At 30.5% G+C, this 25,649-nt stretch overlaps 2 protein-coding genes across 9 annotated transcripts; one reads left to right on the top strand and one right to left on the bottom strand.

Moving 5' to 3' along the window:
• Positions 1-83: 83 nt before the first annotated feature.
• On the top strand, positions 84-4,314 carry BI-1 (Bax Inhibitor-1). The gene is made up of 5 exons (XM_074126528.1): positions 84-308; positions 1,711-1,940; positions 2,045-2,271; positions 2,355-2,525; positions 3,117-4,314. The coding sequence occupies exons 1-5, from the start codon at positions 262-264 to the stop codon at positions 3,144-3,146; spliced, it is 705 nt and encodes a 234-aa protein (XP_073982629.1). The 5' UTR covers positions 84-261; the 3' UTR covers positions 3,147-4,314.
• Positions 4,315-5,512: 1,198 nt separating this feature from the next.
• caz (FUS RNA binding protein cabeza) lies at positions 5,513-25,271 on the bottom strand. 8 transcript variants are annotated; one of them, XM_074126513.1, is made up of 12 exons: positions 25,028-25,271; positions 24,780-24,919; positions 24,434-24,548; positions 24,127-24,318; positions 21,421-21,637; positions 17,998-18,072; positions 15,166-15,194; positions 11,314-11,456; positions 10,439-10,568; positions 9,390-9,635; positions 5,997-6,303; positions 5,513-5,915 (listed from the first exon to the last, which is right to left on the bottom strand). In XM_074126513.1, exons 3-12 carry the CDS (start codon positions 24,444-24,446, stop codon positions 5,882-5,884), a joined length of 1,386 nt encoding a protein of 461 aa, XP_073982614.1. In that variant the 5' UTR covers positions 24,447-24,548; positions 24,780-24,919; positions 25,028-25,271; the 3' UTR covers positions 5,513-5,881. The 8 variants fall into 8 exon arrangements, with proteins under 8 accessions (XP_073982614.1, XP_073982615.1, XP_073982612.1 ...); XM_074126514.1 differs by having other exon boundaries at positions 15,166-15,191; XM_074126511.1 differs by having other exon boundaries at positions 17,998-18,085; positions 21,425-21,637.
• Positions 25,272-25,649: the final 378 nt, after the last annotated feature.

The raw sequence follows: 25,649 nt of genomic DNA, 5'->3' as shown, positions 1-25,649 counted from the left end.
GTAGATTGAATTGGAATAAACCTAATAATTTTTATTATCACATGTGTTTATGATATAATTTTTTTTTAAATTCAAGATATTGCACGTCAAATGTTCAAAGATCAAGTTGTTGGAACTGCGTAATGCGTATCCATTATTATATAGTCACTGTTTCTGGTGTGTGAGCAAGGACCTAATCACTTACTGAAGATTTTCTTGCCCAAGCTAGACTTATTTTCAAATCCTTTAGAGAAAAGTAAATGATCTTTGACAATTGTTGATATGGCGTCAGCAGTTTCATCTCTTTTCAAAATATTTAATACCAAGATGTAAGTACTGTAAAAAGCTGTTTACTTATTGTAATTACAAAATGTTCAAAAAAATAAAAAGTTGCTGATTTTAACAGTAATGATAATTGTTAATAGCTTTAGTTTCTAAAGATTTAATAATTTGATTTCAGAATATTTACAGCTTGTCCGGTTGTAGTCTTTCGTTCGCTTATGTACTTGTTTAATTCCTTTAATAACATTTACACAATTACTGACTGGTGACTGTCCTTGTATCTATTAAGTTTTAATATCTCATTACTTTCAGAAAATGTGAATATAATTAGACTTAAATCGTAAAGATTCGCACCAGTTGGAATTAATAATGATTTAATGTGTATGAAGTCTTATTACGGAAATAATATTTTCCAATAAATAGTTTACGTGAGGTTAAAAATTAATTTTTTATCTCTAAGTGGAGGAATTTTTTGGTTATTTGATTTACGGTAGTTTCATTTTCCGCGTTCATATTGCGTCATCCAATTACTTAAAAATGAAGAAATGGGAAAAACTTAAACTTTTTGAATCGTTAAATACATAGATGCGATGTAATTGAGTTAATTTTTGGGTTGATCGGTTCATTGCAATGATTAACCTGCAAATAATTTATAGAGAAAGTTTAATGTGAATGTTGAAGCAATGCCTAGAAAAATATTTAATAGATAAAAAATATATATTTCTTTATAAAATTAATATTAATAAATTGATCGCCTAATTCTTGGATGGATTTAGAAGGGGAAGCACTTAATCTGCTGAGAGTAACTAAATCTCTTTTCTATGTCGAATCGACTAACAGGAGACATTGTTATCTGAAAGTTAAAAAAAATTGTGTACATATTTTAAATAAAACGTGACAGCAGTATATTTGATCATATTATAAAAACAAACTAAATAAACCTTAAGGAATCATTCCCCAATCACCGAATCTCAGGCCACGCTTCTGCGAGAGCCAAATTTTTCATTCACTTGTCGTAAATACTACGGTTTTCAGTGCCTACAACGTACTTTTCCATAGTTTGTATACCGTTCCATAAATCGCAGCTTTCGGACTGGGAGAAAAAGCCCCAGTTCCTTTTGAACGTAGATTATATCTGCATATCTCACAGAACAATCGTCATCCATTCTTAAATTTCTTGCTAGATAGCGAGATTTAACTTCATTTAGGTGATAGTCACAAGAAGTTATTATATGGGAAATTACCAGAAAACTGCGCTGGTGTAGTCTATGCTGCATTACCGAATGAGGAAATGCTTATTCAAAACTCTTGACCGTACGGGGTTGCCCGTTAGTAAAGCATAGTACGTATGTGGCATATCTATTTTCTAAATTTCGGAGTCTACCCCTTACAATCTACGTTTTGCAAAGGACTACGATCGAATAATTTTTTTTTTTTTTTTTTTTTCAGCGAGGAACCTCTCAGATTACATCTCAAAAATGTTTATGCATGTTTAACATTGGCGACATTAGCGGCTGCTACAGGTGCTTACATCGACCTTTATACAAATTTTCTGTCCAACAGTTTTATAACCGTCATATTTGCCATTGGCTTCTTATGTGCTCTTCATGGCACCAAGGATAATGGCAAAAATCAGTTATTAAGATTATCGTTTTTACTTGGTTTCTCGTTTTTTACAGGTATGTTGTTTATAGCCTTTGCGATATTCAGAGAAAAATAGTTCATTTTAATGATTACAAGTAATGAGTTATTGTGTGTCCTAAATTGATACTTTCTTTTTTAGGTTTGGGAATTGGTCCATTGTTAGAGCAAGTCATTTTGATTGATCCGAGCATAGTTCCTACTGCATTCTTGAGTACTTCAATTATATTTGTATCGTTCAGTTTGTCTTCACTTTTGGCCCAAAGGGGGTCATGGCTTTTCCTCGGAGGAACTATCACCACTATTCTCTCAGCATTATTTGTATTTTCTTTGGCCAGTATTTTTTTTAGATCTGCTCTTATTTTCCAGGTGAATTTCTAATTATGATGCTGATAACAAAGCAATTGTTGGTCAATATTTGCCTAATAATATTAAAATATTTGTATTTTTAGGCACATCTTTATATTGGCCTTGTACTTATGTGCGCTTTTGTGCTATATGATACACAGTTGATAATGGAAAAACGACGCAATGGAGATAAGGATTTTATAGCTCACTCTGTTGATTTATTTATTGATTTTATTGGCATTTTCAGACGCCTGCTCATAATTCTTGCTCAGAAGGTACTACTTACTATGAGAATACTTCTTGTAGTTTTGTCAAAAATTATAAATATTAGAAAAATGAAATATTCCTTGATGCTAAAAATTTTTTTTTTTTTTTTTTTTTGTAAAGTAATAACTATACCAACCTGTCGGGTAGTCATACAATTGTAGAGATAATATTTTCTCTCTTTACTCTTTTTGTTATTGCGGAATGGATTTTTTTCTTTAATTCTAATCATAAGATTAATAGCATTGCAAGTTAAGCCTTTTAAGTGAAGCTGTGAATTTAAGTTTTTCTTCACCGAGAAAAGATATAAAGTCGCATAGATGCAGAAGCAATCGCTGAATATGGACCTTTTAGGATTTAGATTTATCGTTTCGGTAGTTAAACGTTTGATACCGGTTACAAAAAAAATATAAATAAATTTAACAAAAAGTAAATGTTAGGACTCATAGTCCTAAAATCACTAGGTTTTAGTTTTGTGTTAATTGAAGATTATCTTAAATTTGGATATTCCGAGTCAATTACTCATTAAAGTAGGGTTTAAGATAACCCTAAACCTTCTACAACCTCTTGATCACAAATCTCATTGCTACTGTTTGTTTCAGGAGAACGACAAGCGTGACAAGAAGAGATAAATTATACTACTCAGTAACTAGTTTTATACTGTATAAATCATTTTTACAAAATTATTGAATGTAAACTGTTGAAGATGTAATAATCTTAGTTGCTATAAAAATTCTATGTTTCTACTTTGTTTAAGGTGTTGGAATAAACTCATGAGAAAAATTGTAAGGGACTAAAATTATAAATATACATACATTGTCGTTTTCTTACTTAAAAATAGAAAAAAAAAGGGTTAGATATCGTTTTCTGTTACTATTGAGAATCATATTTTACATCTTTCTAAATGGATTACCAACAATACGTGTTGCGCCCTTCTGAGATGTGATGAGAAATATCTCATCCAGACCTAAGGAGATTTATCTAGTGCTCTAACTGAAGTGGAATAATCAATTATTATCTACATACAATATTCATATAGTCGATTGTGGCCAATTAAATTTAGGGTTCTTATGATTTATATTAAAAATAAATATGCCATTTTCTTAATTTTATTATTACGGCAAAAAATGTATTTTTTAGTGGCAGCTGAAAAAAATGGGCATTATTTTTATGTAAAATATGTCTTACTGTATTTGCATTATTTATGTAAAATGTCTTATTGTATTTGCATTATTTTTTGGGGGGTGATAAGAGATAGAGTGCAATTATTTGCTTTTAATTTCTTTTATTTATTTTGTTAAGAATGATAAGTGAGCCGATCGCTGCACAAATCGGTTAACTCCATTTTTTTAAATATCTTAAATTTAAGAGGCATGGCACTTGATCCAGTCATAGCTCTTAATATTTATAATAAATTTTCCAAATAGTGAAGATGTTAATGGTGTTAACCATTAAGCAACAATTTTTTTTTTTTGGCTATTGATAGTAAATTATTGATTTCAGAAGCCATTTTGATTAACTCTTGTGTTTTAATACAAATCGTTGCAATAATTCGACTCATATTACAGGTGCTGTTACTATGGTGACGGTAAATTTATTTGAATTTATATTGTAAACAGAATTTTAAAAAACAATGCACATTATTTCATTGATTTTCTCCATTTTTTCTTTTAAGGAGTTAATCGAGTTGTGCAGTGAACGGCTCATAATTAAAGATAAATCTATTACAGGTGTACATACGGCTGCCCTGTGTAAACCTTTTGTGTGTAAACTGAAATAAATAATACGTTTAATAAGTTAGTCGGTTTTTGTAATTCCCAATATTATCTTTTGAATGTTAGCTAATTTTAATAGATAGCTAATCAGTTTTCAGATTCTCTCTCGTATGAATTTAATAATATAGTGATGTTAGTTTCTAAAATCACCAGTGTCCCGTTGTGGGGCGGAAATCATAGAACATTATGTAATAGCAAAAGTGAACCTTATTCAATTATAAAGTAAATTTTGGGAGTGGCAGGGTCCTCCTCCAACGATAGGAAGGAAGAGGTTGGCAAGCTTTTAGTTTTATGGTTCTAGTCAGTATTGTTTACTTACATTTTAGTTTTTACTTTACTGTGAAGAGAAGTTGATCAGATTTGAGAAAAAAAGAACTTTTTTGAAGAAATTGAAGTTTGAAACTTTGAAGTTATTACATTACTAATGATGAAACCCGAATTAGTCAGATTTCATTTTTAGTAAATATTTTCAATGCTTAATTTCTAGCGCAATCTGTGAAAAACAAAGTGATCTGTGCAATATGAAATATTCCGAAGAACATATGCTCTCGTTTCCCATCCCGTTGAGTTTTAATGGCTTAGGTTTTCGGCTTTCTTTAAGGTAACTAAGACTAAGCAGGAAATGGAAGATCTACTAAATGGCTGAAATTGGGTCTCTTTATGTTACTTATTTAACGAAGGCCTTAGTTATAGGAAGTTGTTGACTGATCAAACGAAAAATAAGCATATTAATTACATCTGTCATAGTGTGCATTTTCACTTTATCTTACAAATTTTCGATTTCAAGTTTTTCCGATATTTTATGGAAATATCCGTTTTGAAGCCCTCTAAGTCCGAAAGAGAGGTTTTTCTCGCCGGTTCCGGATTTTCATTTTACTTAAGTGTGGGTACAACATTCGAACCCTTCTTCAATTGCAACAATTCTACCATCAATTGCGATATCATCCCTTTACAATAAGGATTACAATTCAACTGCTTCATCAGCCAACAAAGTTACAAAGAATAGTTTCCATCACTTCTCTTCTTAATAATACCGAGTCTTGATTAATACATTAACCAATACGCAAAAACTTTTTTTCAACTAAGGTTGTTGGGAGGGAAGTGCGAAGAAAGGTAGGTGGTAGCTGGTAGGAATTTTTCATACTCTACAATCACCAATCCATCGGCATAACTTCGGCGCTGAAGTAGGTGCATAATCCAGAGGAAAACAAATGAGGTAAACATAGTAGTAAAAACAGGTTTTATTCTTTTGTGGAAACTATTGAATTCAAATATAATTAAAAAAAAAAAAGTATGTGTAAAACTTTTACAACTTTGTATATTCGCCATTATCACCAACTTATACACGAATAGAAAAGATATTTCATAAGAAACAACTGTACTTATCAAATAAGTAGTAAAACGTTTCTGACATAACTGGTTTTCATTTGGCAAATATTTATAAATCATAAATTTTTCAATTATGTTAAAAAATTATATTCCCTACGAAGAATGATAAAAATTTAAAATGTTAACACATTAAATACAAATTATACTCCAAATTTAAATGTAATCGAATAGAAGAATGACTCTTAAGACTTTCACTTTCAATATTAGTATGGACGACTTCGGTCTCTTCCTCCTCGCCTGTGAATATTTTGTAATGTTTAATTAAGAATGATAACGAATAACAACAAAAGAACTAATTATGATACAGAACATAATTACCCTCCGCCAGGTCCTCTCATAGGTCCGCCACGACCTCTGCCACGATCACCGCCTCCACCACGACCGCCGCCACCGTAGCCACTTCCGCCCCCATACCCACCTCCCCCCCGGCCACCACCGCGACCACCCCTGTCCATGCCACCTCCTCCACCACGTCTTGGCGGGGGTCCCCCATCTCCACCACCGCCGCCTCCGCCACCCGAGGGTTTGTTTTCATTGCAACGATTACACTGCTGCCTCCAGGCGAAATTTGTATTACCGCATTCTGGATTAGGGCACTTCCAATCTCCATCTCTTCCGCTTCCTCCTAAAATAATTCCAATAATGTAATAATAATACATAATTCCAGTATAATGAACAAATTATTCCAATTATATGAATGAAACAGTGGAACTTTTTCCTGGAATAATTAGTAAAATCACGTTTCAGAAGCAGAAGTAATTTCGGTGCTGCCAATTTCAATAATTAAAAATTGTGCCATACCTAATTCAGAGTAAGATTTACGAACGATTTACACTGGGATTCATTTCCAGCAGAATTGTAAGACTTTCCGTAACACTATTCCAAAAGGCTACTCTATTCTAAGTAATAATTGAAGGGCTCACCTAAAAAGAGCCGCTATTAAGGCGAAAGTTTTCATGAACCGGATAATTCATGATTTCAGATTAGATAATTATTTCGTTTTAGGTCTTTTAATTCGAAGTTTACCTTAAACTTGGCTCCTCATTCAGAGATCAAGATGAACTCTTAGAAGCAGGCATAACTACGAAATCACTCCAACCCAAACTACATGAACTAGTAAGTCAAATTCTTTGAGTTAAGCTTTGCTTTACAAAAATAGCTAAGATTATTTTTGAGGTTCAACATTTTTTATTTTGAAGTTAGCTACACCGTATTTTGCATTCAAAAGGCATCAAAAATGGATATACACAATGTTACTGTTTCACTTTATGTTCTGTACTCTGGTTCTTTATTAGATATAGATCTTAAAAAAACATGTCTTTCTGAGTCAAATCTTATCAACGACTGGTCAAGAATTGCTACTGTTTTACTTTATGTTCTGAACTATGGTTCTTTGTTAGAACAGATCTTGAAAATCCATGTTTTTCTACGAGCCACACCTTACGGCACGAAATGTTCTTATCAGAAACTGATTTTATACGGAGGTATGCTGTCTGGGTGGCTGTGAAACTTATGGTTTATTAATATGTAAGATATTTAATTTTAATTTCCACCCCCGTCTTTCTGCGCATGCTCGTAGCTTCGAGTGAAGAGTGGGTAGGAAAAAAAGGGCAGGTTAGGATTGAAAAGAGTGAAGTGAATTATCGGCTTGTGTCGTTTCTCTTTTCTTTTTCAGAGAAACTCAGTCTAGTTGTAATTCAACACGCATTATAAAACGACACTCAAAGCCGATAATTCACTTCACTCTTTCAATCCTAACCTGCCCTTTTTTTCCTACCCACTCTTCACTCGAAGCTACGAGCATGCGCAGAAAGACGGGGGTGGAAATTAAAATTAAATATCTTACAAATATATTAGATTTAAGTTCTTTGGGTCTGTCGAGAATCTTTCGATTATGTCTCATCTCTAATTAGTATTACAAATTTTCTACTTATAAAATATTTTTTATATACTTTATATAGAACATGAAATATATACCTTTATAAATATAAATCTTGGGTAGCAAAACTTTTGTCAAATATATGGTTGCATACCTTTAAAAAATACGCCGCTGAATGTAATAACCCCTCTTTTTTGCGATTATCAAATTTTTCTTGAAAATGTTTCAAAAATAAAAATTATAACAAAATGAAGTTAGATCTTGCTAATTCTCGTTTTGAGTTAGTAGTGTGTTGTTCATTCATTTACTCATGCAGAAATAATTTTCTGAAAATCACTTTTTTGAACTTACGGGACCTCAGTATCTATTTTTCCAGTGAAGACTAAAAATCAAAAAAATTGACAAGATTGTTATACTTCAAATTACTGTTCCAGAATTATATCGTCAGCAACTATCCAAACTGTTAGCAGATATAATATGAAAATATCTGGTATGCTCAGAGTACGTTATACGTGGTCAGCATTTTGTTGGTATCCTTGCTCACAGTCGCCTTGCAAATAAAAGATAAGCTCTATCTAGAATATCATCTGTTAGGATTGCATGCTGCTTTTCTGTTTCCCATTAAATATATAACAAAGGTAAGTAAAAATTTTATCAGAAAAACTTTGCAAAAGGAAAAAGGTGCATTAATTGTTTAATGAAAATTGAACAATGGCAAGAAATTGAAATGTTATTAAACTAAGATATAACAGGAGAAACGTTATATGTATATGTATGTAACAGACACAAACATATTTAACTTCATATAACTAAACCACAAAATCAAAAGCATCCAAAAAAGCAGCGGTAACTCTAACTCTATTACAACAGTCACTTTATAAGAACTACCAAATATGGTAAAGTTTCAACAAGGATTCGTACTGCACTAACTAGAACTTATTCCAATTAATATGGAACATACCCCCACAAATTTTGTTCGCATTGCAGAGAAAATCATTTAGATGACTTGCTTCATTTTTTGTTTGAATGCCTTGCATTTTCGTCACAAAGAAATAAACATTTAGTTAATTTCTTAAAAGATTGCGCATCACCTGAAGAGCTAATGGCAGTTTTTGTTTTCGATGTATGAATTTAAATAAAATTAATGCCTTATATACATTTCTTATTAATACATTAAAAATAAGAAACGCTATAGACCAAGATTAAACTCGGCCAAGATAATTAAATAAAAGATGTATAATAAATTAGTAATTTCAGTTTGTCTGCTAAACTAAGTCAGTTTGTCAGATGGTTTATTGTTTGTCATTATTTTGAACTCTAGGTATTACGTTTCTTCTTTTCTTGTTTATTATATCTTTAATAATATTATGAAGTCTATGTCTGAGTTATATTAATAATTTTTTTTTTTTTTTTTTTTTTTTTTGAGTACTGTAGAAGCGTTTTTTTTTTAATTTTGTTTCATTATTGTACTTTTTTAAAAATAAATTTGTATTATCCTCCCACTCCTTTCACTCCTTTGCCATAGATCTGTAATCTTTCAATTGCAATTATAAAAACAAAACAAAAAAATGGTCATATTATATAAGAAATGGCAAAATCGTTGCCGAAACACTGCCATGTAAAGGATGAGTTTTCAGATCTATACCCAACAAACCAGATTTCAAAACAAAAGAAAAAATGAACAGGCCAGTTTGTAATTTCATAAATAAATTTAGTGAAATAAATCTACCGTAAAAGAGATTATACTTTTAAATAAAGACACAACTTAAACATAATTTTTTTTTTTTTTTAACCCGCACTTAAAAGCTCAGCATCCTAATAATTTAGCTAACCTGAACTGCCACCATTTCCACCGCTGCTACTAGATCTATGAGGTGGCCCACTTCCTCCTCCACGGCCTCCTCCTCCGCCACCACCACCTCCTCGACCACTCCCACGGTGACCTCCATCACCGTAGCCGCCTCCAGATCCACCTCCACTACCACCGCGACCTCCTCGGCCACCCCCTCGACCACCCATGTAATTGTCTCGTTTTGTAGCCATTTGCACTTTAATAGTCGCGCCATTAAACTCTTGATCTAAACAAAAAAATAACTTATATAAAAATGCAAATAAACAATATATTTATTCCACGCAAATTTGATGAATTAGTTTATGACAGTTGGAAGATCAATGATAAAAAAAAATCTCTGATTTATTACAGTTTTCTTGTAACTATTTTTAATCAAACCATTATTCTGTTGGAATTTCGATACATCTTTAGTATTTTTCAAAATAAGAAAAATCAATAATAGCCTATCTACCACACAACTGTTAAGAAAAAATAAAGTAATATATATATATATATATATATATATGTCTTTTAACAACAAAAAGTTCTCTCTCACGACTTACACTAACTAGTTCTAATGAGTTTTAAATGCCCCAGAATTGTATAAACATATTTAATTACCACCAAATATTTTTACAAAGTTAGTACAAAGTATTTACAGGAGTACCAAATAGTGTATTCTAGCTCCTACACAGTTATAGCATAATATACACAGACTAGAGAGAGTGTAAAAATTGAATTTGAGGGAAAAATTTGTACAAAAACCTCTAAAAGGTAATTATATATATAACCTTTATATTTATATATTTATAAAGAACACGCCTATTTTCACTATTTCTTTGTATAAACTGATAGTTAAAGGTTTTTTGCATTAAACATTTAGTAGGATTTTCTAGTTTTGAAAATGTCCCAAAAATGAATAAAATGGAAGTGTCAAATACAAGTAGCTAACTATTGATTTCTTTTTATCAAAAATCAATAATTAAAATAGTTTTAAAAATCTTAATATCATAATTCATTTCAAGAATTTAATAAAAAGAAATCACTTACTATCAAACCATTTTATAGCAGATCGAGCAGCGTTTGAATCATCATACGTTACAGTAGCCTCTCCTTTAGGCTGTCCTGTTGCTTTATCATTGTACATCCAAATTTTAGGTTTTCCACTTCTCTTATCAGTCTACAAAAATTTATTAAAATTAAAATCATAAAACATAACTGAGAGTGGTTATATTTGAAAACTGTTACAAACAAATAATAGTCCTGAATAAATGAAAGTTTGAATGAAAATAAATAACTTTGCAACCCAACCTCAGAAAAAAACGCAGCTATAGTGTGCTGCTTTAGTCTAAGATAAAAATAAAATAAATACAAATAAATAAATAAAAAATAAAATAAATAAAAAAGGGGTGTGTGGAAGTTGTTTTTCTCTACTAGGAGTTCTTCTGGAGAGTTAGAGCGGTAGTTAAAAAAAGGACACTTTTTAATAAGCTGGAAAGTTTCTTAAAAAAAAATACATTCAATTTCTTAAAAATTACAATTGCAGTAATTACTTCATCCATATGAGTGCTAAGAACTATTACTTAAGAACAATCATGTTCTTTGTAATGTAAATTATCCTCTCGCTTCTCCAACACAATTCATAATCAGATAAATTAGGCTTACAAATGCCTCCATTAACAGTGTAAGTCTAGCGATATTTTATTGCTCTTTACCTAATCACAATTTTCAAATGAATCCGCAAAAAGATGCTAATTTAAATTAATTTTAGGCTTCCATTTAAAATAATTAAAATGTTTTAGAATGACTATCAGAGAGAAAGATAATAATAAGAAAGAAAAAATAAATTCTTGCAGCCCAAAGTTTTGATCGAATGTGGAGCCGCAGGAGAAAAATCGTAAGCATTAAAATTAATATTTCAATACCTTTATTATTCCAATAGCTCCAAAGTGTTGTTGAATGTCTCCTTCAGAAGTGGTAGGATTCATTCCAGATACAAATATTGTATCTTCTTGCACAATATAGTCATTTCCACCCCCTCCATAGCCGCCTCCACCGCCACCACCTCCTAGATTTTGCATTTATTGGAATATTAACATTAATGTATAATGAGAAAAGTATAAGATTCTTACACACTTCAACTTTTTATTTAACTGATGAGGACTATTATCATCTGCGTGCGTTACATGAAAAACAGAGAAACTGTCACCACAGAACAGTAATAATTACAAATTTTTTAAATTAGCTATTTATTCCAAATTTATTAAGTACTGCTTAGAATTGCCAACTTGAGTAATGTTAAACGTTTACTGAGATCAGATATAAAAAGGAACTGAAAACATATTACACACAAACAATAATAATGCCTCAACAACCTTATTTCAAAATAAAATTCACACTTGTAAATGTTTGCACATCCCAGTAGCTAATATAAATATTCAATCTAGACATTCACAAAACCTCTCCCAATTTCAATAAAAACAATACTCCTCAAAAACAAAACTCAACCTGAAGAAACGTTGCCAAAAAATGGTAGAACACTTTTAACACTAGCTTGAAACCGTATCCTAATTACTATTAAATGACATCATATATTATAAAATGACCACTAATCAAATAAAAGGAAATTCATAATTTTTTACACCCAAAATTTCCTTCATTTGATGAATTCCATAAAACCCTCTTAAGTAGAAAACTTGCTTAATGTAGACAGACAATTTCTGATGGTTTTTAAAATTATACAGTACTTGTGATCAACCTTCGACATCTACGTACAAAAACAGGTGAAAACATGGATAAAAAGTAATGGAAACACTGTCAAAATTAAACTACACAAAAAAACCCGATTTTTTTTTATAATTAATATGCCTAAAAAAGTTTTTCCTATAACGCTTACATAATTGTATATCCTTCGAATGAACTGAACAGTATTCAGTTAAAATTATAAACAGAAAAATAATATTTACCAAACAGAATACTAGAATACTAGTTGACGTCAAACTTTATTTTTTTGTACATGAAGCAATATATTTCACAAATTAAAAATTATATTTGGTGTGAAAACCTTGGAAGTTCAAACAATCATGTCGTACCCTTAAAAGAAGTTTAAATCAAAAGAAGTTTAGCCTTTATATTTTTTTAAGGCAAGCTATATACGTATTAACTTGGAAGTGGGCAATTTCATACATAACATACATAATTCTAGCAGATACAATCCCGCCAGACAAACCTGAAAGCTAAAATTTGAGCTTTTTGTTTTAAAGCAAGTAGAATAACGACGAAAGGTCTTATTTTATTTATATTTTTAACCTTATGAATTTTTTGTAGTGATGAGAATATCAGGTAATAATTAATTTTATTTTGGTGTTAAAAAAAAATAGGATGATTTACCGTTTCGTCTGTTCTAGCTAATGTTCGACAAAAGCAAACAGAGTAAATTAATTAACAAATTTTTTTGTTATAACCTTGAATTATTTTAATTATTTAATTTACACTTCTCGAGAACTATGCGCATAGGACCTAAACATCAATTAAGTCTCACAAACCTTTTATTGTATAGGAGAAAACAACATTTTAAGTTTACTACATACACATTATTTTTTTGGTTTCTGCTTGAAATATTATTTACCATCTTTCAAGTGATTAATGAAGTAAGGATTACCCATTATTTTAAAATAATTCTAACGGATGTAGTAATTAATTATTATGTTTTTGTAGAAATTTATAAGGCCCAAAGCTGAAGTGACAGGCGATAATAACATTTTATATAAAATTAGTGGTAAAGTTTTATTATTACTCACTCGATGCCATAAAGAAAATTTTTAAAAGCTTAAAAAAATCAATTCTCGAAGTTTAATAAATATATTTTCTTTATTATGATTTTAGGAATCATTTTAATTTTTCTAAATATTGATGTGCAGGAACTTAACTACATCGCATTGTTGCTTTAGCGGATAAGCTTTAGAAATGTTTGTACAAATCAAAAATTCAAAACATTCAATCCTTACTAATATAACTCCTTTTTAAAACTTCTTATTACTTCAAAATGACACCAGATGCGAGGAGAGCCTACCCACATTCCTCCTCAGAACTGCCCTAAATTACATCCTAAATTACATTCGGGTCCACAGTTTGAACCTAATGGAAATAACAAGTTGCAGCTTCCGAAGATTTTTCGTTCTTATGACACTGATAAAACCTCTTTTCAAGCACTCAGAAAACTTCAAAACGGATCAGTTCAGCGATATCACAATATGAAAAAGTTCACTCTATAGCAATACATATATGTACATATATAGCAATACAAATTGTTCAAGTTCTGGAGGAGTTTTGATATTTTGCTCCTCTATGTTTTTTAAAACGGTAACATGAATTTTGATAGTTTGTTAAAAAGTTATATTTTGCTAGTTTGTTAAACAATGAATAATGTTTAAAAAACATAATTTTCCTCTTATTTTTTCAAAATAATTTCTTTTCATTTATGGATAGGCTATCAATGAAAGATCGAAACATGAGAACCATATTGTTAATTAAAATAAATAAATAACGCTTCGCAAAAGAAACACTTCCAGTTGTCGGATTTCGCGGAAATCTCAGAACAAACGCAAAAATTAAGTTTGAGTAATCAGCAACTTTTTTTTTATGAGATGCTCTTTTATTAATACATTAATACGTTTTTTCTTGTTCAGAAATCTTAAACTTTCTGATAAAATCTCAATTCCGACAATTGTACACGATCGCAATAATTTCCTCAAAAGAAAGGGAATTAAAAAAAAAAAAACGGAAAGTAATAAATTACCATAAACTAATTTGAATACTATATAATTATAAATCACTTTAATTTGTTCGGATTAATGAAGCTGTTAGCACTATGTATATTTTGTTTATACTATTTTAACATGTCAACGTACCTTGACATGTCATTCATTACCTATTATGTGTTAATTATAATACAAATTTGGGCTCACAGAGTACACTAATAATGAAATCATAAAATTCAAGGTTACGAGTTAAACTTCAAAAAACAAGTTTATTTGGGCGATATTATTATAATGTATTTTGATCATGTTTTATTGGAACCATTTTAAACTAAAGTTTGATATTTGTATTTTTTAAAAGCAAATCTAGAAACAATATATTTCTTTTTATACATCAATGTATGTATTATTCTGATCTTGCCATATTAACAGCGGGAAAGTATGTAACAACAACAAACTATTAAATAGTTAGTTCCTAAGTTAACGATTTAATATCAGTTACTGCTATATTCACTTTCTGAACGAAATAATACTTAACCACTTTTTAGGGAAATCCTATCCTAAATGTCAGGAAAAGAAGAGGATCACTATTAAAGTAAAGTTCAGGACATGCTACTTCAACATTTGTGCAAAACGCAAAGTAATTATTTATAATACTCATTATAGATTGGAATTATTTTTTAAAAAAAATACATAAACAACTGACTGAGGGTTAGTTTTTTCTTATTTAATTCAAACCATTTGAAATCTGCTCAAATTTTCCCCTAAGTAATAAAATAAAATTTCAATATATAAAACACATTCAGTCAATTGTTCGTGCAATTTTAATTTAAATCCATTTGATAAATTTTAAGATAAGCAATTAATTATTCATTGGTGAAAAAGGTATGATGTTTCATATAGATATACGTGTAGATCTTTCTCTCTTTTACATCATCAAATGGATTTAAAAAAAACTCCATAAACTGTTTAAAAAAAATTGTTTTAATGAATAGCACCAATTTCTGATGGTGCATTTACCTTTGTTATAACCACCTCGACCCCCACTGCTAAAACAGAGAAAACACTGTGAGTAGTTGATTGTGATATCCAATATCTTCATAAAAGGTGTGTCCTCTTCTATCTTGTGTCCAGTCATGTCAGTTTTTTTTTTTCATTCATTTATTTAGAAGTGATATTATGAATAAATTATTTAAGGTGAACAAATATATTTAAAAGTAAAACCTCCTGGTTTTTGTAAAAGTGAGTCAGTCAGTTTCTTAATTTATTATTAAGGATAGTAAAAAATAGATACGTTAGCCAAATCTGTACTCTATTCAGTTAAACTATACCAATGCCAAAATTTATTATGTTGGGATTTTTTTCTCATTATTTTTGCTAAACAACACCCTGAGAGATGATTTAATCTTTTGTTTGGTTTTTAATTTACATTAAATAGGAATAGGTTTTAAAATCCTAAAAATTTGGCTCTTACAACCATCTTATCTCATTAGCTAGGAGAGTCAATATAATCAATAACACAGAGATTATTTTAATTACTTTCGTTACCAAAATATTTTATATTCAGACAAATGGAAGTCGAGGTTTTATCCCTTATTACTATTATTATTATTATTTTTTTAAATAAAAAAAGTATTCTCTGTTTAATTACCTTCTATTCGTTAATCTGATCTGTTTTGAATTACCTCCTACTTTCTTAAACAAAACATCTCACCAATAAAAAAAACCTCAATGGCTGTTTTATGGAACAAACTTATGCTTTACTGAAGTGGTACCTTCATTATTGCAGACCTTGTGAATAAATCCGCTTTTAAATTTTACTCCATTTTTAATTTTTTTGTCTTTCACTTACCATTTAAAAGTCAAGTCAAACATAATTTGTATACCTGTTAAAACACTGCAGAAATACCAACTAAACATTATATCATTATTTTCAAGTATTTATCAATGGTACATAGCTTTCTGAATTATTGGTATGATAAGTTAATAAAGTAAACAAATTAAAACAAAAAATTAATGAATGAAAATGCAATATTGATGTAAATACCACATTTACCAAAAAACATAAGTAAATATATAGTCACAGTGTCGTAAATTAATAAATGTAAGAGACCTTCAATTTGGAAATGTGATCACTTTTGTACATTAGGAAAGTGCAACTTATGATAGAATGCTGCTAAAGAATTGAGTGAATATGATATATTTTAATTATTCACGTTTTCATTAGTAAAACATAATTTACTTCTTGCTTTACTTTACACTTTAATAAAGTTTTGTATCTATATATTTTTTTTTTTATCTAAAACTTGTATTCGGCTTGTCTAAATACCAGCCCTAGCTCCCAATTATTCGCCAATTTGCCAAATAATTCATTAATTTCCTTTTTTTAAAAAAAGGTTTGTATCCGTATAAACGGTTTATTCGCAATCAAATGCAATATAAACTTAACATGAAACTCCTCATTTGAAAAAGTTAATAATCTGATTTCTAACAATGCCTTGCATCAAGAGATGAATGAATCTTTTGTTTTAAAATTTTTATGCAAATAATGGTACATAGCATCAGTTAAAAATAGAAATTCCATGGTGTCTTTTAATTGCCTGCTTTTTGAACCCTGGGTCGCCAACGGCATAGACAAGAGCGAGTTGAAATAAAACCCTAAGATCTTTCGAACCCAACGATTGCCTGGATGATAACAGAAATCTGAGGGTTTCAGAGCTTCTTATTTTTAAAAAACCTCTCTTCCTGTTCACCAAGCAGTTAAATATCTTAGTCTAACACCTTACTTACATCCAAATTATGGCCGTTGTGTAAAACAGATAACCATTAAAGCAATAAGGATATCGTAAAATGGAATTTTAAAAGACCTTGATCTGAAACTGACTAAACTGAATTAGTTAATAAAACTTACTAAACTGAAATTTTGAACAAAAACCCCACAAGTTGGTTATAGATCAGGTCTTGTTATAGAACAAGAATAATTAATCAAAATTAATTAAAGAATAATCAAAATGTAGAAGTAGCTTTTATGATTACTCGTTAAAAATTTTCTTAAGTATATTTTCATTTCTTAGTTTCTGTTTTATATTTAAAGTGACTCTAACAGGGATAGAAGTGTACAGGTTAGTAATGTCACGGGATATGAGGCGAGATGTTATTTTCGCAGATCATATGTGATGCTAAATTAACCAGAGCAGTTAAGAAGTGATTCTGTACGGCTATAAGATTTGGTTTCATTACTTAAGTGAATCGTTTTATAATAAAGTCATATGTTGAATTTAGGTGAAGTGAGTTCTTTTCTCTTTCAGCTGCCTATCCATGTTTTCTTTTTCTAAGTCTTTTATAGCTCACTATACTGTGTGAAGTGCAAAAATGTCCGAGCGCCCATGACCATTGACCTTAACAAAAGCCTAGCGCCTTAAACAAAAACAAAAAGATTCACGGTGCCTTACTTTCTAAACATGGTAAATGGTGTATCCTACACTTACACAATTCAAATATAATTTAAAGGGGAAAAAATTGAACTTAACATACCAATAATCCTTTATATTTAAATTTTCTAATCTACAGTATGAGATGGGACTCACTTTTGCTGGCATAATTTTTTTCTAAATACACAAATAACAGATGGTTGAAATTAACGGAAGCTTAAAACATTTTTAGTTAATTTCGATATTGACCTTTTTAAATTTGTTTGTAATAAGTTTATAGCCTAGCAGTTGACTCTGTTTTCTTAAATAATTATTACGTTATATTATCACTCAAATTCTATTTTTACAACCGCATTGCCCATCATTTTTCTCATTAAAAAATAAATAAAACAAATATTTAAAAAAGAAAAAAATTACTTACTTGTATCCACTACCTTCACGGTTGCCGTAGGAACCTCCATCACGATTACCTCCACCATAACCTCCACCACCTCCGCTGCCTCCGCCACCTATTAATTAAATAGAAATGCTTAATTATATTTTTTAATTCATTGAAAAATTTACATCTGCACAAATTTGCACCAAGTAAATGTTATGAAAGCAAAAGATGAGTACGAGAGTGTATCATCTGTCCACTGACTACCCTCTTTAACTTCCTCTTTTATTTAAGGAAATAATAATAACTAATAATAATTATGTTTTACAATACATAACATTTTTAATATATTTTGTTTAAATCCAAAACCAAGTAAGAGGCAATTGTGATTTAAAACAAAAAATGCGTCAACACACAATTCCTTATTAACTTCTTCACTTATACGAATTTTTTTCGTTTCCAAAAATTTCTGTACAACTCTCGTAAGTTCAATACAAAAATAGAAAAAAACTACATTACTTAAAGACGTTTAAATTAATAATAAAATAAGCTAAAAAGTGAAGTTAAAGAAAAATGTAAAATACAGAATTTTTTGCATCTTTACTTGCAAGATTTGGTTGTATGATCTGGCCAATGGGTTATCTGAAGCATAGCAGATAGATAGATGTATAATCACAGATTATAACATATTATTTTTTTCATTATTATTTAGGTATTTCATGGTTGTTTAGTGTAGAACTTTGTGATTTACGTAGTAAAGTACCGTTTACACGTCACACTTGAGACCAGAGGGTATACGCATTTTAAAATTGCTTTTTGGGGGGAGGATTACACATTAAATTTATATTTTCCTCGAATTATGACGGCCCACGAACATTCCAACACTTGCTTGCGATCCAAGATTGCCAGTTTATCATCGCGCTCGCATTTCGTCAAGTACGTAAAGGTTAATTGATGTTTTAATCGAGTAAAATTAAAAAGAACCGTACACAAACGGCTAACTTGTTCATTAATAACTGTGTGAAGAAGAACCTTTTAAAAATGTGTAAAGTTTCCAAATTAAGAAAGGATATCAGATTCGATCCATTCATTAACTTGAGTGTGCAGCAGGCAAACCATTTAGCAACAGAATAAATTCAACTATAAAATCTAAATTCAATCAAATTGGCTAAGAATTTCACACATTCTATAGATCAGTTAGTGCCGCGCTTCCATTGCACTTTGTGATTTTTCTTTTGAACTTCGACAACAGAAATAGGTCTTTAAAGGGTAAATGTAAGAAATGAGATGATTAAATAATATAGCTGCCAAAATAATTAGAGACGTATTTAGCCGAACGGCTACGCTATGCAGCGAAAGCATCACAATACAAAGATATCAGAAATTGCATAATGCTCTGTAAAGACACTTAAGAGACCCAATGTCAGGCTTCTCATAGAATCCCGCAGAAATCAAATGTAAGTGATCTCCTTCGGAAGCATCAAAAACTTGAAAAGAAAATCCTAGCGCCATTTAAGAAAAATTACAAAAAATGAAAAATACCTTCAGAGAAATAGCAATAGACTGATTTTGACAAAATGTTTCTCGCTTCCCTGGATGCAAGCGCCTAATAAATAATATTTTAACTTTCTGCATCTTTTCGAGATATACTACACATCGCTAAAAACATCCAATTGTTTTTTATTAAAAGGAATCAGCCTTACACTTCAAACACAGGTTTATTGTCAAGTTCCGCTAGAACAATGAACTGAGCAATGAAATGACTGACTGCAGGAAAAAGAAATACTTTGATGGTATATACATATCATCAATAATTACAGCGTACCAAAAATTTAAGTATCAGATGTAGGTTATAACGTAAATTTTATATTAAGGTTAAAAGTTAGTTTTAAGTTTTAATTCCGAGAGGCCCTCAGAATTACTTCATCAATAGTCTGATTGAGATCACATAGTATTTTGTAATACAAAAACATGGTGAAAGTAAAAAGTATAAAAATATATATTGTGGCAAACACGAACCATACTGCTTTCAGAAACAAAATGTTTAACAGAAGACGGTTGTCACCATTAAAGAAGAAGAGATCAAAAGGTAGTTGTAGAAAGAGTTTTCTATTTATTTAGATGTACCCAGAGAAAGTATACTTTATCAGAATTAATGTTCACATTTTTTATTATTAATTATAACAATAATTATAATAGTTATAAATTACTTTTAATTAGTATTATAATTGAGAATAGTAAAAAAAAAAACTAATTCATAAAAAATACTTTATCAATCCCGGAAAAAAAAATCAAAAAATCCACGATTTCAATTAAAAGATAAGATCGACATATACTATTCTGAAAAGCCTCTACGATTTCCAACAACAAATGAACAGAAAATTGAGTGAAGGCAAAGGTATTCCAGTAACAAAAAGAAAAAAATTTCCTTTTAAAAAATCTTCGAAAATCTGAGAGCTAAAGAATGACTTTGACAAACAAGAAAGATCGACATGAAGCAGAACACTTTAATGCTAAACATAACTGAATTACATAACGAAAAAGTTGCCCTTAATTTCGGTAAACTATTTTCTAGAAACCAAGCCTTTGTGGATTTAGAAAAGGAGCAAATCAGGCGAGAAACACTATTACAACTTTTACATTTTTTTTTTTAACGCATCGACTACTGAGATCAGTAGTGCTTATTACTACAATTGAAATTAAAAAATTGTCTTCTAAATTGATTTTTTATTTCGATAAGAAGAGCAGAACTAATTTTTATTCAGACGACCAAATTTGATAAAGAAGTACATGCCAACATTTGCGGTCAATGAGTACAAAAAATACTGCAGAGACAGAGATCAGAGAGGAAAAGTTGCCAGCATTCTTCACCCAAGAGTAAATGGCCAGTGAATTACTTACATTGTCGCGAAATGTTTTAGACAACTCTCCTTGATCATTCACCCCAAACTAACAACCAAAACTTATGTATGGTGATTAGATTCCTCGAAAAACGTATCAGATTGCATAAAAATTGACACATACTATCTCAAAGCTCGCCATCAATTCAATGTAGAAAATAAGGAACATCCTGCGTGGGTAATCAAAATTTCGTACATCGAAAAGTTGTCAAACTATCAAAGGGAGGAAAGTAGGTGGAAAATACGTACTCAGTTGTCAGATCATCTTGGTAATTGGTTAATGGTTCTAACTAATGATCATTAAAATAACTCTTTTTTTTTGTGAAAGTGCAAATGAAGCATGCCAATGAAGGCAAATTAATGGAGGGGTAAGGCGACGAAGTGATCTACAACATATTAAGTTTAATATGGCGCTGAAGACAACTTCGAGCAGTTTAGTAAACTTTTTGTCTGACTCTTTTTTCTTTTTCACTTTTTTTCACCTTGTATCAGTCACTAAAACAGAAATTAATAAAGGATCTAATTTTTTCCCTTACAGAATAAAAGAGTTGAAAATCTACACAAGAACCTACCAGAGTAACCACCTTGGCTTCCTCCGCCATAAGACGATTGCCCATAACCAGCCTGTGGTTGCTGCTGCTGTTGCTGCTGAGGCTGTTGTTGATTGTAACTTTGATATTGATTTCCACTCATATTATTTGAATCATAGGACGGTTGCTGAGACGCATAACCTCCAGGGGGTGCGGCTGGTGGTGGCTGACTATAATTGGGAGGCTGAGTGCCACCTGTAAAGTTTTAGTAAGTAAGAAAATTAGGGGCTCCTATGACAAACAGATCACTGCTAATCTATTTGATTTAAAACTCTGAAAAGCTACATCCTCACAAAACTGCAAAAAAGATATCATTCAGAAACAGGCTACAAAAATTCCCAAATTCTTCAAATAAACTGCGGAATAATTGCGTCCTCTTAAAGTAATGCTTACGTCTCAACTACAACAATCAAAATTAAGGGCAAGTAAAATCTGATGATTTCAAAAAGTAATTTAAATGTTTTTAACTTATTAAACTAATAAAACTTCTTTTGCAATAAATCAATTATTTTTTAGAAATGTCTGACCATTCCAAAGACGAAATAATGACTATTCACGAAAAACTGCATTTACAAAATAATTCTATAATCAAAAATAAAATCCACAGAAAGCGTAAATAATGTTTATTATATTTAGTTCATTTAGATTCCACGTGTGTAAATCCGTGATACGGGCTTAATTAAGGAATCTTGGGACGAAATTTAAGAAGAAACCATAGTTTTATGCAGCAATTTTTCTACAAATTTAACTTAACCCCTTATTTATAGTTGCTGTACACTCTCAAAACCTCTTGCTTCTTGAAGTTATTGTATGTCTACCATATTCTTTAATGTAATAAAATGGACAGTATGATTAAAAATAATTAAAGTTACTACTTTAAAATTTACATCAAAATAAAAGACAAATAGTAAGAACCAGTTTGGTATAGGATTTTAATAGCATTTTAATGATATTCTTGCTGATAGGTCGCTTTTATCTACATATATAGAAACTGACCTTTGCAAAAAATATTCATTTTTCCTTTAGAATCTGTTGCTTAGGGCGGAAAAATATTGCTTGCCACCTCCACTTTTAAATATAATTATAGGATAGAGCAACTACAATCTTGTTCAACAATGTGAAGTAGATTTTTCATTTCTTAACATAACTACTATTGTAAGGGATAGTTATTTCATAATAATAACCATTATGAGGAAAGTGTTTTGCTTAGTTGGAAGCAATTAAACCAGAGATTCCAGTATAAACTTTTTTTCTCTTCGTAGGAGCTTCTAAGGCTCACTGTCCATCGCTGGGAGGCCTGTTGTGCTCCAGCAATGATTTAAGATATTGGCGCGTCTTAAATACATATATGAATAAAATAAATAATGACGCACAGATAAAAAATGAGATATTTTATTGCGAGTATTTTAAGGATCAGTTTTGGTTCGGGATGTGATCTCTGTGTTACGAAATTCTCTCCTCTGAGTTTCAGACAGGCCATATCAAGACGAGACAATTCTGGCTGCGTTTCACTACATGGCCACAATATCCGGGAACGAAAAGCACCTTCAATGCAATTATCGGCAAGGTCACAGTAATGAGATTCTCAAGATTCTACGTTATACACTGCAAAACTGTTGGCGCGGCCCCGAAGCCTATGCAGCATAAACACATCAGACTGTCGAGCACTGGCACCTTATATTATCTCCAGCGTCAAACCGGTATGGCGAAAGCAGACTATAGAGAACTGCTGAAGAGAAACTACTTCAAAGTCAAGATAAAATTTATGTTTCATTGCTAAGGAGCTCATTTTTTTTTAAATGGGATCGTATAGCGATTACATATTAAATATGGAATTAAAAAAAGGGAATTTCAAAAAATAAACTAAAGAAAGAAAACCCTTGGACATTTTCCATGGCGACAAGTGTACAACAGCTCCGGGAGGGTTCGAATTGCAATGAAACAGGGAATTCCCAGCACATGTTTAAAAAATATTTTATTATTTTTTGTTACCATTTTTCTCTAGAGTTCTTATTTACTTCCAAAAAAACTTTCTAACACAGAAATTAAATTATGACGAATTTTCACACAATTACTGTCTCTCACTCCTCAAGTAACCTGTTCAGTGACTTTCTTAAGTGCGTTCAGAACCAAAGAGCACTCCGCCTACAGATCCCGAAATAGCTTAGAAATCAACTTACAAAATGAAAAATTATTGTATTACTAACGGCATTTTATTTTTCTTATAAATGCTAGTATCAAACTTTTTCGCAAACCTAACTTAATTCATGCTTCTGGCACAAATCCACACCTTTATAATTTTGGTTAACTGATTAAAATAACAATTAGCAATAGGCTTTGTGTACTTATTTTAGACTTGGTAATTCTTTTTTGTCATATATTATAAATATATTTCTTATATCCAAAATGGATAAGGAACGTGAGTGAAGCATCAATTCTCATGTTAACCTAAATGAAGATGTTAAAAAACTAAGTAAGAACACGTCAAATCAGAAATCGCCTCTGCAAGATAAATCAAACAGTCATAGATTCAAATATCATACATGTTTAGTTTAATCAAGCTAACTTGAAATCCCTGTTGAAATAATTCCTGGTTTATATACGAAACGTAGCTATTGCTATTTATGAATAAAACTGTCTTACTGGACAATTTTAATAAAGAAATCTTAGAGCATGAGTTTTACCTTGCGATTGCCCTTGTGTGTAAGATGGTTGATTTTGATCCCCATAGCCTTGCTGTTGCCATTGATTAGGTGGTGGTTGACTATAAGAAGAAGTCTGATCATAATTAGGCGGCGGTGGGTAACTAGTAGTTACTGCAGCTCCGCCTTGAGAATAACCATAATTTCCATAGTTTCCACCGTAATTTCCATATTCTGCGAAGGTCAACAATGAATAGATAATAAAGTCAAACAACAAAAAAAAGTAAAACCTCAATATATATGTTAAAAATAAATGCTGAAAAGGTTTAATTTACTACATAATACTTACGACTGTCAGCCATTCTGAGTTAGTGACGCTATCAAACGAAACAAACCTAACAACCCTCGTACCTAATGGCGTCGGGTCGTCAAGGATAAAATGTTTTCCACCAGACAGTGCTGATCTTCATAAAAACAAATTAATAAACTTAAGTATAAGAAAAATTTTAAGTTAGTATAAGGCCAATATGTATTTGAGCGCTACTAATATAATTTTTTGTTACTATTCACCCTAAACAAAAATTAATTTTTTCATTAAAAAGTTTTAATAAAATTGATAAAAATTTGTTTCGCTTTCCGTAACTTTTAAGCAACTTTCATTAAAAAGTAATAGAAAGTTAAAAAAAATTATTTACCTGCAATTTCTTTCCAGTTTTTGTTTCTCAAACAAGTCAATTTATCCGTTTTTGAAGTAATGAATATTATAATTCACAGGGACATTTTTTTATGGTAAATAGACAACTTATCTTTTCCCCTAAGCGATCTTGGAAGTTATCTGGGCAACAGATGATTTTATTTTAACAAGTTTAGTGATAGTAATTAACCTTCGAACAAGGCCTAAATTAACTGGTTAATTTCAATAAAATAAATAAATAAATATTACATTTCATGCAGACCCCTTAGCTTTCTATTTATTTTCTCTTATGGGTGGTAAGAGTAGAAATGGTATCTATTTTCGAAGTTGAGATTTCATCAGAATATATGTTTTGAGATTAATTCTAAATCAGAGAACTTTTATTCCTCGAGTAGTGACATCAACGTATTCGACAAATCGCTGTTTACAATTCTAAAAATAATTTTCTCTTGTATTCGTATTATTTTCTTTAATGAAACACTAGTATTATTATTAATTCTAAAAACAATAAAAGCTGCTTTACAACATAGTTTTCCTGAACAAATACATTGAGAGCTACTGAACATATCTACATACGTTCGTTAAATTTACTAGGAGAATACAGTAAATAGGAAAAGTCAAAAAATTATTGGCCTTTACAATCCTCAACGCAAGCTACCAAAAAGTACTTACTACTCAGTATAAACACGATGCCCGTAACTTATTTAAAATTTACACAAATACTATTAACATTAGGATTTAGAGTTAAAAGACATTCATACTCACCAACTAATACAATAAAATGAATAATTTTATATGTTTACAAATGTTTTATTTATTTATTAATTTTTTTGTTATTGTTTTCATTTTTTATCATAATGAATAATTTTCT

This window comes from Rhodnius prolixus, unplaced genomic scaffold (assembly GCF_049639745.1).
Source record: "Rhodnius prolixus isolate KJV_2025 unplaced genomic scaffold, Rpr scaffold_3, whole genome shotgun sequence".
In the NCBI taxonomy this organism is placed as follows: Eukaryota; Metazoa; Arthropoda; class Insecta; order Hemiptera; family Reduviidae; genus Rhodnius; species Rhodnius prolixus.
Note: the sequence above shows the minus strand (reverse complement) of the source record. Positions and strands in the feature narration are given on the sequence as shown.

What these genes read in the sequence shown, in the direction of transcription:
- BI-1 (XM_074126528.1), top strand. Translation starts at nt 262, where the DNA reads ATGGCGTCAGCAGTTTCATCTCTTTTCAAAATATTTAATACCAAGAT. An exon ending in TGGTTTCTCGTTTTTTACAG is followed by an intron (nt 1,941 to 2,044) that starts GTATGTTGTTTA and finishes TTTCTTTTTTAG; the next exon opens with GTTTGGGAATTGGTCCATTG. An exon ending in GATCTGCTCTTATTTTCCAG is followed by an intron (nt 2,272 to 2,354) that starts GTGAATTTCTAA and finishes TTGTATTTTTAG; the next exon opens with GCACATCTTTATATTGGCCT.
- caz (XM_074126511.1), bottom strand. An exon ending in TCGAGGTGGTTATAACAAAG is followed by an intron (nt 11,457 to 15,165) that starts GTAAATGCACCA and finishes TGCAAAATCTAG; the next exon opens with GAGGTGGTGGCGGTGGAGGC. An exon ending in GAGCTATTGGAATAATAAAG is followed by an intron (nt 10,569 to 11,313) that starts GTATTGAAATAT and finishes AAATTTTTGTAG; the next exon opens with ACTGATAAGAGAAGTGGAAA.